General features: G+C 40.4%; 1 protein-coding gene across 5 annotated transcripts in view; it reads left to right on the forward strand.

Moving 5' to 3' along the window:
- The window catches only part of rims2a (regulating synaptic membrane exocytosis 2a), a gene marked incomplete at both ends in the record, with an annotated part of 185,209 nt that overhangs the window by 166,889 nt on the left and 1,290 nt on the right, over nucleotides 1–17,030 (forward strand). For all 5 annotated transcript variants that reach the window (XM_083918612.1, XM_083918610.1, XM_083918613.1 and 2 more), the window contains one exon: nucleotides 16,456–16,597. In XM_083918612.1, coding sequence (XP_083774738.1) covers nucleotides 16,456–16,597 — 142 coding nt within the window. The remainder of the gene's footprint in view (nucleotides 1–16,455; nucleotides 16,598–17,030) is intronic.

Consider the following 17,030-nt stretch of genomic DNA (forward strand, 5'->3'; position numbering starts at 1 on the left):
CATTACGCTGGTCATCATGAGCAAGCTGAAACATCAAGTTTGATTCATTATGCTCAATTGTCCCACCTACCAGTCAGCAATCCTCTGGTTCCTGCTACATCATGGTTTAAGCCCACCCAAGCCAAACTGCTGCTACATAGCCTGACTCAGCTAAAACCCACACAGTAACAATCAAATCTTAGAGGCTTATTGAAAACCCAGCTCCATGCATTAATCTGTGCATTTCTTTGTGTGTTTGACTTTTGATTGGCATATGAAAAAAGTCCTGTTTTCTCTGCCTATTAAGTCTAAATCTGTTTATTCAACATATTCTCAGTGGGGAGGCTGTCAAAAGTGTGCTGAGGAGGATGTTGTCAGCATTTTACAGTATTGACCTACTGTTCACATTTGTGCTCAGTTTTACACACACACACACACACACACACACACACACACACACACACACACACACACACACACACACACACACACACACACACACACTAACTATTTTAAATGTAAATTATTCTATAAACACTGATTAGCATTACTGCTCTTTGTCATTGTTAGAAGTGTGTATCATATCACCCCATGCGTGTAACATGCACGGTGGTAATCTTCTCTCTTTTGCATTATAAAGTCTTGGAGGGCTAGCTCACTTTTACAATATTGCAGAATTATTAAGCTACTTTTTTCTTCGATTTTTACAACAAAGCTCTACCTGATAATCCATTTCAGTAGTTTTACCCCATAATGGCCTATGTCTAAGAGTCATGCTGGTGTCCCAGAAACCTGGTGCTTTACAACTCAGCACCAGCCTCTGACTATTAGGGCTGAGGACATGAACAGTGCAGGAAATACAAGCAATTAGGCCTTAATAGGCAAAAACAGCGAGGCTGCTTGCAGTGACACAAAAATAAGAAAACCATTGAATCAGTGGGGAGGATTCTCAGTATGTGGTTTAATATATTGTCAGTACCATATTTTCCTGTTCCCCTGGGTGCTGCCTTGCCTATTCTTGTGTGATTCTACTTACGTCCTACTTTTCTCTACGGGATCCTGAAAGACGCTAACTACCAGATGTGTCACTCTCTCAGCTGAAAATGTATATTGAGATAGATTAAAATAGGGCATTTCATTCACTCCAAATGTTTTATATAAAGGTGTCACATGATGCCATAGCGTTGGTTTGAAAAGTATCCAGTTTTCCTTCTTTTGCTTCTTTGTAAAAAGACAAGGTTTGATGAGACTTAATTAAGTGTTTGACGCACTACCTGACATCTTAATTACACTGCTAGCAAACTGTTAGTAATGGTTACATCAGTGCAGTGCAACTTTATACCTCAGGTTCACCGTATGTGTTGATACATGTAGAACTTCACTAAGAGTTAAATGTTCTCTCAATAAATGAGGATGTAGGTGAGCCACCTAACTATACCCAGAATAGCCAAATGCACACAGAAGAGTAAACAATGTACCGGTTGCCCCGTCCCTCCTCACTCCTCTCTCACCTACACCAGATACTGACGTAGTTTTGGACCTCCAAAGTCCTCAAACAGACTGTTTTGCATGTGGTAAAGTAGCTGAACTTTGAGCTTTCAGACGATGGAATTTATCTTCTGGGTTGAGTTGGGTGCCTATATCAGCAGCTCCTCCGCTAGCTGAGTCTGCTAATTAATCTCCTAGGGGGCCAGAGCAGACATGCTGCTCTCAGGGTGATGTATGAAAGAAACACAGCATCACAGGTACAACCGAGGCTGAGGAACACCAGTGGCCATCTGCTTTCTCCTCATCCCTCTTTCTACCTTACTTATTCCCCCATTCTCTCTTAACTGACATTTGTATCTCACTTCATTACACCCCTTCTCATTTCACTTCATCGTCTCTCCTTTATTCTCTCCTTCTCTATAGTATCTCTTCTTTTCTGTATTTTCCTCCTCCAGTTTTCTCTCTCCATCTCTTTTACAACAGTTCTGTAGAGGACTAATGACTGTTAATCAGCCCTTGCTCTCAGATAAGCCATCTCTGAAGTGACCTAAATATGTGTGAATATAATTCTGAATTCTATTAATGGAGCCACTGCAGTAAACCCAGAATATGTCGCAGCCATAGACTGTATAAAAAAATAGAAGTAGCATACCCGTCGGGGTCAGTTCTATCAACTTGATCCAATCGTCCTCACCTACAGGAGTCGCTGTCTTGTCAGACTTTGACTCTGCCTCATTTCCTCTCATCAAAAAAGGGCGTTGGGGAAGGAAGATACATCCACCTGGCTGACGTTTACCTCCAAGGAGAAGTGAGGGCCAGAGGCTAGTTGTCACTCCAGAGGCCACGCCTCTAACTATTCATAAACTTTAACTTCAATGAAATAAAAACTAGCCTGATCCAAAAAAATCCTGACCTAAACAAACAGACTAGAATGTTTTTTTGTACCAGGCCTTAAATAGGTTTAATTATGCTGTGAAAACAGCCTGTTTAACTTGGGAGATAATGAGAAATTGCCCTATTATGAAACCTGCCTCTAGTGGACACTCGGAGAGCTGCAGTTTTTGGCACTTCCGTATTGAATCAACCAGGAGGTCGCTGTGGTGGGGACTTGGTTGCAGCAGTCAGAACAGTAACCAACATGCACAAAATAGTTTCTACAACAATGGTACTGTAGTGTGGTGTAAGAACTGCAGTGTGTATACAGGTATATCAGAGCTCTTTGGTGCAACTCCCCAGGGTTGATAAGGTTGATCGATTCAGTTTTCTAAAATTCATTGTTGTATCTCACAATTCTGTTGTGATGTCAACTGACACATTAGAGCCCAGTTCTGATCAAAGATTTGCGACGGGACAAGTTGAAACTTACAGCTACTTGCAACATGCATGTCTGCAACATTCTGACACATGCCAGTTCACGTCAATGTGATGAGATTGTGTATTATCTCCATAGCAACAACTCTGTGATTCTGTTCTAACTTCTGACTTCTATAGCTGGGTAGAATCTGAAGCATCTTAAAGTTTAAATGAGGACAGAGATATTGAGATACTTGCTAAGTTGTTTCAGCTTCATTTCTAGTATGAAATCAGGGTTTTTCCGGCATTATAAAGTTTGAGGCGGACAGAAAGACTCCGGTACTTTTGAGACAAGTGTGGTGAATTATTTCACATAAAAACACAAAGTTTCATACAAAAACCCATTTTTCACCCATATTTTATATTTCACAGACCTCATAATGTTGCGGAAAATCTAAATTTTTTTAATAACAAAATATCACATTTAAGCTTCAAATATAAAAAGGTATTCAAATTTGAAGATTGACTGGACAAAACATGTAAGTCTCATAAACGTGAGTCACAGATCTTATTTTCTGACTTAATCCGTTTTGGATTATGCAAACCTGCGCGATGCTAAACCTCCGGGTTTTGACGTCAGCCCTGGCACACTTACTGCTCACAAATAATGAGAGTGGTAATAATAATATAAACAGTGTGCACATGACATGTTAGTTTAGTATTCAATGGCTGGGCACTTCATGCACATGTTACTTGATGAGCGTGCACGTTTCGGCTCTTGTGAATGCTCATGTACCGCTAATTTTTGCTCCCCTCCCCGCCGCAGCCCAAATTTTGGCCAGAAAAAACCCTGGAAACAGTAAAAATAAGGGTTGATTTCTCTGATTCACTTTTGGATTACAGCGTTCCCTCTCTTTAGTTATTCTATAACTCACTCAACCCTCTGTATTTTTCCCTCTAGCATGTGCTCATTGAGCCTCACCAACTCCACCACCAAAACGCCATGTCCACCAGCTAGCAGCTTGTAACTGACCAATGGCTTCTGAACTAGGTGCTGTTACTTACATTCTAAAACCATCTGCTAGCTACTTGAAAAGCTTAGTCACACACAACACCAAAGATTCTCTGTACAGAAGATATGACACCACAGGCAGCTCCAATAGACATACGTACATGGTGTATACTTCCAGCGTAGCCTCGTTTGAAAGTGTGATGAATGTTGTGTATGGATGAAAAGTTATCTATGCTTAATTTATTTATATTTTCTTGTATTAATATTAGATATTTAGACAACTAACAGCCATGTTTAGCATTACAAAACATATTTTTCTGAGGTGTTCCTGAACGTTAACTTAACTTACAACGTTTACCTGCAACCTTCTAAAGCAGTTTTGTCTTGTCACAAATCTTCGGTCTGAACTGGGTCTGAGCCATCTGCCATCTCTGTTCAAGTGTCTCTGTGTTGTGTTCCATTCATTGTATAACTTTGAGACTGCCACCTTTAAAAAAAACAGCAAAACGACACATTGATACTCAAAATTACTCTGCTGGTATTTGAAAAAATGTCTAATGCTGTCTAAATCTGTTGTTTTACACTTAAAACCCTAACCCTGGTTGCACCAATTTACTCTATAAAATATGTCATGTAAATGCAACAAAGGGCCTGGTTTTGCAAGTGTAGTGTTTCTGCTTCTATGGTTACGTTTTGTCCCAGGTGCTGTGCATCTGCTGCAGAAAAACCTCCTCACATTAGGTCAGCATTAAACATAAGACAGTTTCAGGCTGCATTTTGTTATCATGTATAAGGGTAGCATCTTCAGCTTTGCAGTTAAATGAAGGTGAGGGTAAAATATGAGCTAGTTTTTGCCCCTGATATGTCTGTTTTTTCACTGTCAGACTTCAAAGTAGCAGAGCTGACACTCACTTAAGTCAAGAGAATGCTTACTGATGTATTCATGTTACGTTGCTTTAGGTCCATCACTGTGCACAGTGCTATGATAATCACAGATAAATCTTATTAAGAGTCAGTCTTCCCTGAAATGTTCTATCAGTAATGTTGTATTAGAATCAATGAAGACCTTATGTTTATTCACAAGCTCTGATAAATACATCATTTCAACATTGAGAGCAGCACATGGTGTCTCTCTTAGAAGACAGTGTAATTTAAACTATTCAAGGAAATAACCAATGCTCTTGTTTGGAAGATGGTTTTATACTTGGGGTAATTAAACAGGAGTATGATTTAGCTGGGATCCAATAAAAACACAAGATCTATAATTACACTCATAATTACACTTCAACACACACGTGCAGTAACTCAGCTAGTTGTGGAAATGTAGCGGACACGTGAGCCCATGTGAGTGGAGGTACTAATCACTGGTCTTTGCTGAAGTTGCTGCAAACATTGCCAATGGGCAAAATAACAATATTGTGATGATACTGTTTCTATTGGAATGATTTCATTGGCAGTGTATTGATTTTCTCTTAACCAGCTTAGGTCATGCAGCATCCTTTTTACAATGTCTTTATGTTTTAGCACTGTGGTAAAATCCATGATCATGTTCTGCTGTTCCCTGACAGTTATTCCATTCAAACAGTGGTGGTTAGAGGAAACAGAAAAGACTCAAGTAAAGTAAAAAGTAGTGTTACTTTAGACTTACAAGTAACTAGAATTACTATGTCAACCAGTTGCAGTTTACATCCATGTCTGTCCAGACTTGAATAATAAATGTAGTGAAGACTTTTAATGAATTTAATATTAAGTGTATTTATATATATATATATATATATATATATATATATATATATATATATATATATATATATATATATATATATATATATATATATATATATAATACACTTAATATACATATTATATATTAGTGTCAGTAATTCATTATCTGACCAAATGTCTCCCCTTCTGTTACTGAGTTATGGCTTTGACCTTGACCTTTGACCTCCAAAATCTAATTAGTACATCCTTAATGGCTAGGTGGACATTTGTGCTAAATTCGAAGGAAAGCCCTCCAGGAGTTCCTGAAATATCGGGTTCACAACAATGGGACACAACATACTTCCTCCGGCCTGCTGCCAGAGCGGAGGTATAAAAAATATAAGACAACCACTTGAGTCAGAGTAAAAATTGATCTTGTAGTGAATAACTTCATCAGATGCAATTCATTGCATCTGTATTACGTTTAAACAGGTCCTCAGATGTTTTATAGATTCAGTGTAGAATTTTTGAAGGTCAAGATGTTTGTCCTTGTCATTTGAAAGGCAAACAGGGTCTGGATGTTTGGTTAGGGATGTGCATATATGCCTGTTCTGATGGAGATGATCTCTTCTGCCATGATCTTGATCTGTGGTCAAGGTCGGGCCGAGGGTAGGCCCACACCTCTGTTCCCTCTGCAGTGCAATGATTGGCTCATAGGTATCTTATCTCTCGCTGTCGAACAATCACTATTGTGCGTGTGAGCTCAGCTGAATATAAAACTGAATGATAGCTAAATGTATCAGTAAAGTAACAAGAGGAGTATAGTCCAGTGTCATAGAGTATAAGTACATATATGTCATTGTAAATACAGCAGAACCAGTTACAGCTACTTGCATACATTATTAAAAAAAGAACGATGAAACATTTCCAGCCTACAGTTAAGCCGTTTCTCAATCTGCGTCTTGTCTGTACTTGTGTTCTGGTGGACTTGTGAAACGTCATCAGTACTGTTGCACTTCTGTTCCGCCCATTTTATTGAGTGTGCATCAGAGGTGACTTGTGTGGACTTCTGACAGCCATGTATCCCAGAATGCATTTCACATTAACGGCCGTACTGCGTTCTCCTGTCCTCCGGAGCCTGGACTTCTTGGATGGAATATCACTTTAAGAATATGTATGCATATAGTATAGCAATAGTATCTATCTCCATGAGATCAGCTTAAAAGCTGTTGATTCTTCATCATCCTGCCATGCTCCACAAGCTGCTCTGTGTTTTTGGCCTGCAGTGTGGCTAATGCTCCACAGCCATATGTCTCCTTTGAGTATGAGGCTTGGGCACAGTTTAAAACACACTTGTATAGTCCCCTCCCATTTCAGTAGCGCATATTCTTGCCTCCCATCTGAACTGGACTAAATTTGTACTTCCTCCTTGGATTTTTAGATTTGCGGCTAAAAATATGACTTCCTCTTGTGATTGTTTTGTCTATAAATGCTGACCGCACCACTGTGTAGCTGTCAGCCAAAGAGGAAGAAAAATACTGTGGTCAGTGTAGTCATGGAGCGTGATGTTTCTTCTCTTCATAAAGATGGTTAAAAGCATACGTATATCCTCTTTTTGTATTGGAGTTAATCACGCCATGGTGACATGCTTTTATGTTTTTCACATGCAAGAGAAGTTTCTACACACTCATTTTTGTGACTCTAAGTGATGTCAGTTTACCTCAGTATACACATATAAGGCTTGGCTGTATTCAGATCCCCTTTCTTTCTCTTGTTAACTCTCCATCTGTTGTATTTTCAGTGTTTGCACCACTGAGAGGAGAGAGGCAGCCAGGGGACAGACTGTTCCAACTGCTACACCTCCTGCATTTCACGTTTCAAAACTGCCTCTCTTACTTCACACCTTCCACTGAGGGTATGAACCTCTTCAGTGAAGGTGTGATGTGAATGGCAGGACACAGAGCATGTACATGTTTAGGTGTGAAGCCTGTTGTGATATATGAAACATGAGTACTGTCTCATATGGTGTGGTAGTTGACGCCTCACATCACGAGAGTTGCTGGTTTAAATTCATGCTGGGGCCTTTCTGTGTGACCAAAGACATGCACGTGTTAAGTTTAATTGATGACTCTAAATGTGTGCCCTGAGATAGACTGGCGTCTTGTCCAGGGTGTACCCCGCCTCATAACCAATGTCAGCTTGGATCGGCTCCAGCTCCCCCGAAATCCCGATAGAGACAAGCGCTTGAAGGTGTATGGATGGACAGATATTGCACTGAATTAAAGAGTGTCTTTGGGAGATGTCATAACAGATAATAGCATCCACCGCTTTATGGAGCTTTTTAACCTCTTATCTTTTACAGTTTTGCAACTCTCTCTGCTCTCATTAACCTTTGTACGCAACATTTTCCAGCAAATAGTTTGTAACAAACTGTATACAATATCATTGTTTAAAATAAGAATTTGGCCGATGGCTGATAGTCGATAGTTGATAGTCGATACCCAATACCGATGTTTTGTTGTTGTTGTTGTTGTTATCTATTTCCCCTTATGTGACAAGGAAACAAAGAAATCTGCAGCATCTGTAAAAGTGGTATATACATTTTATGTAATAGGAATATTAGGATTATTGTTATTAACTGTTTAAAGTCATCATTCCTTCATTACACAATCTTTGTATGAGTTGAATCATAAAAATTTATGAAACAACCTTTAAATCCTTCTCCATGAAAAAACAACTAATTTTTAGCTGCTATTCACCTAACCTTATCTACTCAATGACATTTTTCAGGAGCCCAACAAAAATATTTTGTGAAACATAAATGTAAATCTAAAGGCCATTATAAAAGCAATCAGATATATTATTGTGGAAGTGCCCTGCAATAGACTGGCGTCCTGTCCAGGCTGTAACCCGCCTCATGCCCAATGTCAGAAAGGGACCAGCTCCAGCCCCCAGCGACCCCGTCAGGGACAAGCGGTTGCAGATAACGGATGATGGATGGATCCTGGCAGTGTAACACCGCTTTTATAGAGTTCAACTCTTTGTCATCTACTGTACTGTGAGGTTAAGCATGCTCACAGGGCTAGCGTCCAAACACTTACAGTATATATATCCAGTAACGTTAGCTCATGAATGTGTTCGGCCAGCAGACTCTGGTACTGATACTGTGGTTATCAAGGAGTCTTGTTGGTGGTGGTTAATGATGCTGATCTTTCTCTTACACGCTGCAATACTCCCACACCACCGGCATTGTCTTTAACTGTAAACAAATCACACACGACACACTATGACATTTTATTTGAAGACAGTGGAGCATCTATCAAGTTAAAGCTCCCTTTATTTTATAATATAATATTCTCTGGAGTAGATGGAGACCAAACCAGAGCTAAAAAGAGTAAATCTTGGACTTACATTCTTCAGGTGGACACAAACATAACGCCTATAAAACCACTGCTGTACTAACATGTTTTTTTTTAATAACCAAGGCACTTCAAAATGCCTCTGATCAAAATGAGAGAACAGTGTTCATTTTGTCAGAAGAGAAGATTTCAACAATGTTTTCTTCTGTAGGATTAAAAAATGAACAGGAAGTGTAGAGGCCACAGCTTTGAATGACTTCCGCACATCTGCACCAACAGGACATCACTAGTTTCTCACACTGCTCTGCTTTGATCTGCGTCCATTCTGACTCAGGCTCTTCCACAGTTCGGCAATAACTAGTACAGCAGTGGTATAGCCACAGCAGATATTCTATAAAATAATGAACAACACAAATTAACCATATTTTAGAATAAATCAAGTATTAATAAATAATTCTCTCATTTTGATCTCCAGTGTGTATATATATGCATAACACAATAATCAATCAATCATACAAAGCACAGACTGGTCCTTAAAGTAGTATGTTGACACATTAGCCATACCAACCTAATACTGTAAAGTGGTAATATGTCAGGACAATCTATGAATGCAGCTTTAATGTGTTTTTTAAAGTGAGATTGAAACAGTATAAAGCTCAAAGTGGATATCATACCTTATTTTTGAATTAAAGCTCTCACCCTTTGTAATACCCATCAGGTAGGTAAACACGAGCGGAAGCTGCTCTTCCAGACTGCAGGACTGGTCTGCATCAAAGCAGCAGGGAATGTAAACTGAGAGAAGAGCGAGCATGTTTGCCTACATTTGCGTACGTACTGGTGCGTGTCCTTGTGTGTGTGCATTCAAGTCCTCTAATATGTGTGTTTGCCAACATCCGTGCATGTGAGTGCCAGGGTTGGAGCCCTCCATTAAGCTGTGTTTACAGTGTGTAGGGCCAGAGTGGCTCTCTGACGCTTGGCCTGGCCCAGGATCATCAATCAGAAAGACTTCCGAAGGCTTCCGCCTGTGATCCCTGCTGCCTGACAGACGGACCTTACGTATGACTTCTGGGATATTACACTCTTTTGTTGTTGTAGTAGAACTGGCAGGGTTCTTCAGATTCCTGCTTTCTGAGGTGCTTGTGATTTCCAGACGTAGGGTCACTGGCATGTGGCTTTGTCAGAGTTTGTGAGACTAGATATGTTTCACAGTGAGCTTTAATGTTAATCTGTGCTAGTCATGTTGTTGGGAATTCAGAGAGTACCTTCACAGCCTAAAATGGAGACCTAAATTAGATTTTTCTTCAGGTACAATGGTGATCTTGTTTTAAATGCTCTAACTAGACGAATCATGTGTTGGTAATGTTAATTATTATCTGGCATATGAAAGTTTTCATCTTTTTTCAGCATCCTCAAACATGTGCATGTGCACGTGCTGTGTTGAACAGATTTGCAAAGACTGCAATTAACCTTGTTTCGTTCTTCAGGTCATGTATAGTGGGTGTATGACAGTGAAAAATGTCATAGCACCTCCCTCCCTCTCTTTCTTTCTCCCTATCATTGTGGATGTGGGCGGATAGGTAAGAATAAACTCGGTCAAAGGTGCAAAAACAAGTAACGAGCCAAATGTGAGTGAACGCCTCGTGAGTCTACTGTGGCCACGTAGGCAATGACGGATTAGCTGCAATGTTGTAGATCGGCTTTGTGCTACTTTACAGAATACACCAACTTCATTCTGTCATATTTAGGGTTTAACAAAGAATGAGTAGGCAGAAGATTGAGTTACTTGAGTAGCCCAGTGTGCCTGTGGCAAGTAAAACAACATATATATATATATACTCTGGAGATCAAAATTAGAGAGAAACTAATGAATTATTGATTTATTCTAAAATATTGTTGTTTTTTATTGTTCAGTATTTGACAGAATATAAGCTGTGGCTATACTACTGCTGTACTAGCATGCTTTTTTAAGTAACCAAGTCACATCTAAGACATCACTAATTTCTCACACTGCTCTGCTTTGATCTTGGTCCATTTTTCTTCACTCTCTTCCGCAGTTCAGTAACTGGAGTGGGTTTATTACACATTACTTTGTTGACAAGGATTGTCCAGAGATTCTCTAAGGGGTTTAGATCTCTCTCTCTCTCTCTCTCTCTCTCTCTCTCTATATATATATATATATATATATATATATATATATATATATGACATGATAATCAATCAATCCCTAATTCAATCAAACAAAGTACAGAACTTTAAGTAGTTTGTTAAAACATTTACACACACACATATATATAGAGTACATAAATATATATTATTAGCTATTATTTTCTAATTATAAGTAAACACGAAGTATAGCTCAGGATGACAGAAATTAGTTTGGTCACAAACCCCAGAGATCACCAAAATCATTATTATTCATTTTCTGGCACCATGTACATCAAATGTAACATTCTATCCAGTAATCTTAAAGAGGTTTCATTAAAAACAAAAAAATGGCAACCGGCTAATGGTCCTACAAGAGAAGTCGCAGGATCTCCAATGTCAGTTAGCTTCATCCACTGGGGTCCATGATGGACTGAAAAAAATCCCATAGCAGACCACACCATAGTGAAACTGTCAGAGCAACAGAATGACTTTGCTATCCCTAGAGCCATACATATATAGAATTTCTCCTTTAAATTAGTTTTTGATTAATGGTTAATGTCACTGTCTGAGTTAGCAGGAGTCCTAAATAATATCCTTTTATTCATATAAATACTCTTAAAGGGCCCATTCGAAATGACCTGATTTTTTGTAACTGTGTGTGTTTGTCCAATTCCCTCCTAGCTGAATGTGAAGTGTTGTTTTCTGCTGTGCTGACCTAGATGAAACCTGCAAATGGAGGCCATATATTAAGAGGCTTCTTTGTGGAAGTAGGTTGCAGTGTCTCATAGGGTGGAACTTTTGCCTCAGCTATAACACTACAGGGAGCTTGCTATATTTATAATGACGCAGAGAAGCACCATCATTGTCTTGTCCTGTTTCTATTGTGCTAGAAAAATGTTCGGAACAAAAGCACAACAGTTGGTTCTCTGGTAACGTGTCAAAGCAGCACAGTTTCACTTCATGATTATCACCATGCTGCAGCAGGGACAGTAAGCAGAGGGGCTAACGTTTAGTTTACAGCCATACATTTTCTGCCTCTCACATCCATAGCACATTTATCAGTATATCAGGGACCGCCTCTCTCTAAGCACCACTGTTGTGTCTTTTTCCTCTGGGATGTTTAAAATGGGCCGACCTCGAGTGTCCACAAATGGTAGAGATGGACTAAAAAAAGCTTCATGTTTAGAAAAGGTTGGCCCTAACTCAACAAAGAGCTTGTCTGGTTAATACTGATTAATTTTGTCTAACACATCACAACTGTGTCACAGAGGCTGTGGAAAGAAGAGTTCAGTTTGAGCACATGAGCAGCTCTGAAAACAGGGCAAGGCAATGTGAATTCCTCCCACCACGCGGCACAACTGTGGTATGGTAGTTCTGGCTGACACATGGATGAAAAATAAAACTGCAGAGCTTTTGGCACATGAACTTTGAGTGACTGCCATGTGGCTGAAGCCCTTTCATAGAGCACTGGTGCTCAACTTAGGGATCCCAATCCCCATTGGGGTCACAAGATAATCTATGGAGGTCAACAACTGGGGAGTACATTGCCTGTAGCAGAGATATGATTTGCTTTAGAATAGACTCTATTGAGTTCTATTGACCTAAGTGCTCGCTGTGAATACTAAACAAAACTGTCACATCACAAAATCATTATTGATATATGTTGTTTTCCTTCTTCCTATTCTTCCGCTCTTATTACAATCACTAAAAGAAACCGTAATGTGTTCTGTCTGTTTGTCTGTCTATCTATCGATCTCCTCCGCTCTGTTTCAGTACTATGGACAGCACTGCACCAACACAAACCCCCTAATTTAGCCGTACTCATTTCATCATTTCACAGCACAAACACCACTTGCTTAGCTGTGTGACTGACAGTAATCATATGCCAAATATATTTAAACACCAAGAAGAATCAAACCACTTGAGCATACACAAACCAAAGTATTCTGGGGGGTTGTGACTCAGAAAGGTTGAGAACCCCTGTCACAGAGGAGCAGGGCTGTTGGCCTTAATGTTTTCACTGGTCTCTGTGGATAAGATCGGTAGAGGTAGGGATGGTGGGACGGGGGATGGAGACAAAAAGGGGCATAAAAATAGCACAAAAGAAATAAAATGACAAGCAGAGGGATAAAAAAGAGAGAAAGCAAATGATAAAAGAAGATGTTAAAAAAATTGGGAGAAAAGAACAGGGGAGGGGGAGCTCAGTATCTCTGGGTAGAGCTTGTTCACCCACAGAGCCAGCCGAGGTGTGCCTGAGCAGCCTGGATCTCTGATTGGTGGTGCGCGATGCAGCTCTCTCCCCTCCCCCCCTGAAGAAAGAGGTGCAGTAGGAACGTCAGACCCAGACAGCGCAAGACTCGGCTACTGAAACAACATTTTTCTGAAGCTGTAAGATGCAGTCTAGAGAGTATTTACAGTAAGGACAGACTAGATGATAGAACAGTCTCCTGCAGCAAAGACAGATTAGATTTGAGTTCATTTTTAAACCTTTACCAGTAAGATCAGCTAGAGAAGGCAAAAATAGTGCATTCGATTCACCGCATTGACAAGGACGGCTGCCGGTAACCATGGGCAGGCAGGGACATGATACCTCGGCTGCTGTTCCTGGGATGCGTATCCAGCGCTCCCAGAGCAAGATGAGCTTGTCTGCATCATTTGAAGCACTCGCTGTCTATTTCCCCTGCATGAACTCCTTCGAAGAGGAGGACGGAGGTAAGATGACATCTGGGGAAGTGTCCCAGAAGCAGCTGCTGGCTGGGGGGAAACAGTACTGTTCACACTGGGGGATGGCAGAGAGGGAGGAGGATTAAGGATTAGTGTGAAGATGCAGAGGTATTGATTGAAGGAAGAATTGGGGCAGGTTGAGGGATGTAAATAGTTTAATTGGAATGCGATGCCTGAGCTGCTGTGTGTTACATTATGAATTGAAAGTGGATATCTATGCCTTTATCTCAAGAGTAGTCCATTTATCATCCATGCTATCAATATGTTGCGAAATGCACATACTGCTCTGTTGTTGCTCCTGTTGCCAGTGCTGCTGTTAACATGGAACCAGCCTGCTGACATATTCTACTCATGCTAGTCAATTTCTCATTTCCCCTAGATGATTTTGAATCTGGCTCTATGAATGAAAAAAAGGATTTAGTAGCTGGACTGAATCATTGTTAAGTATCTTGTAGGTGGTGGTGTTTATTTAGCTCAGGTATACACCAGTACTCTATGACTGTAGCTGCACATTCCCTATAATCCGTATAATGATGCCTACTGTGTTTATATTTATGCCTCCAAAGATTCTCTTTTACTTCCTATATAAGCGGCAGGGGATTTACTTACAGAGAAGTGGAATAATTCATGGATTTGCCATGCAGAAGATCTACTCTTTTATACCTTTGGTTAACTGACTGCCTATTTCTGCCTGATCACACCACCTTTTTTTTAGCTATAGCTTCCCTCACACTCAGATTGCTGGACACTGAGCAGCTCCACCAGTCATTGTATTTTCCTGTCTGGCAAGGCCCAGATTTGAGGGCAGTGACCTTTTGGTGACAAGCCAGTTCGTTTGACTTTTTGGCCACTGCTATTTCATGTTGCCAGATATGTTACAAAAGTGCCTGGCCGCCACATTGTCCAAACAGTGTTGATAATGCTCCCGTCTTTGACACATTTAACTTATCTGCCATTGCGTTGAATGTTGTTGTGTGTGTGTATTTTTGTCTATAATACAGATATGAGTGTGTAAGTATGGGTACAAGTGTTTGAGGAGACATTTTTTAAAAGTATATGCAAGTGTATGTATGTATGTAGAACATTTCCAGCCATCTTTAGTCAAAGCATGTCAAGTTATTGTTTTTCTAAGATCACCCATTCATTGACACAGTATAGTGAGGGCTGCATCTGTGATTTTAATCAGCATAAATGATAAAATAGATATATGATAGTTTGTACGGTGAAGCAGGACAATAAATTTGCCTTGCTTGAAAATGGTGTGTTTTTATTATTCATTGATAACATCTGGCTGGCCACTGATTGGCCGAGGTGTGCAAGCGTGGTTTGCTACAGACGTCAGAGACAACCTCTGCGGCTTTGTCTCCTATTGTCAAGTGCGAAGCAGGAAGAGAAGGTTGAGGCCGGCTGAATAACTGAGATTTCAAGGCTGAAAGGCTTCCGGTCTGCTCATGCCTGTGTGAGGTACGACACATGATCAATTCTCTTCTCCTCAGCTTCCAACATGACAAGGGTGGAGAGGAGAGAGAGTGAAGACAGCACGTGCCCCAAAGGGATTAAGAATGCTGTAGTCCAGATGTGATTCATCCATACAAACTGGGAAATGATTGAGTGAAAAAAAGGCAGAAGGTCTACGAATAGCCCATCGTTTGTCATAACTTTGCACCTGGGGGTTGCAAACAGTGAAGTGACGGTAACTTGTGTTATTACCTTTGTCTGGCTTTGTGGTGATTATCTGACCTCTGGGAAATAACATGATACCCTCATTTTGCATTCATTTGATTACAGATATGAAAAAAGATATGACATATCTATAATAGGTTTAATAACATTGTATAATCCTTGGATGATTAGTCTTTGATCACAGCCTTGCACGATTCCACATTTAAGCTTAGAGATATCAGGTACTAACATTCCAGTTAAACAGAGCTGAATGCTTAAACATCAAGTGAATTATCTAAAACAAAAACACTGTGATTTTTAAAACCAGTCTGATGTGTCCGATTCCTTTCGAAGCTCCTAAGCATCATTTCTGTATGTTGTGATGACTTGCTTTATGCTCAGAGTGAAGGAGAATAAAGGGACATAAAATGAAAAAGTGTTGTCATTCTGTGTGTGAATTTTGTGTGTGTGGTGGTTATCAGGCAGCATTCAGACATTTAGTGAGCATTCATACGTTTGTGTAGGTATGTCTATGTCTGCCACAGGAGCAGTCATGTGGCCCCACGTGCAGACTGACGGAGACTGGGTGGAGATGAGCAGCAGCACAGCTAATGGCTGGAGTCAGCTGTCATTTTGGATCAGTCAAGGTGGGGTGGGGGGTGGGGTGTATGGACCACTACGGCTTCCACAAGACCCCTATAGGTAGACGGTAGCAGAGTCCAGAGGAGGGACGCACATGTTGTTCTGTTCAGTAGATCCACAAAGAGCCATCATTTTGGAGAGCTTGTTGAATTAGTGACCTTGTTTGTTTTTCACAGTGAAACTGGAATGATCCATCCCAGAATAAGCCTTTCTCATGTAATGGCATTCAAATTGATTTTCATTCACAGTGTAGGTATTTGTGGTTTGTTTTCCCTCAGGAGTGATTGTTGTAGGAGCAGATGAAAGCACAGGAAGAATGTCAATAAGAATCCATGTGAGCACAACTCGCTGTATGACTCACAAAATGATGCAATGTCATGGATTAACAGTCTCCATCGCTCTTCCTCTCTCCCTCTCTCTTTTCTTTACGTGTCATTCCATGCGCAGAAGCAGGAGGTAAGAAGCTACGCAGCACGATCCAGAGGAGTACAGAGACGGGCCTGGCGGTGGAGATGAGGAGCAGGATGACTCGGCAGGCCAGTCGGGAGTCCACAGATGGCAGCATGAACAGCTACAGCTCCGAGGGAAAGTAAGGAGAACCATATTCTGACAACGGTCATAAAGCTCCTACATCCAGATTTTACTGGGAGCACTTTGTACATACACAGCAAACAATTCAAAACTTGATTTGTTTACTCACACCTTCACTCTTCCAAATCCTAATCAAGACTGAAGGCCCCATCCTCAAATGGAATTATATAAGCACTGTGCAAACCTGAGGGCTTTCTGAAAATCTTCACTTGAACCTTTATTTATCAGCCTCTGAAGCACAATCCAATTAAACCATTTGAGAGCTTTGACTGCATATTATTTGTTAAGCCCTAATGTGAAAACCATTTTAAAGAATTGAACTGAAAATATCAGCAGCCATGTCAGTCCGAGACTTCAAAGTCATTGTCATTGTTGTTTTGTTGTCGTCACGCTCAGGGGTTCAATCATTGTCCTAAGCCCAATTTGAACAA

The sequence above is a fragment of the Echiichthys vipera genome, assembly GCF_963691815.1.
Source record: "Echiichthys vipera genome assembly, chromosome: 8".
In the NCBI taxonomy this organism is placed as follows: Eukaryota; Metazoa; Chordata; class Actinopteri; order Perciformes; family Trachinidae; genus Echiichthys; species Echiichthys vipera.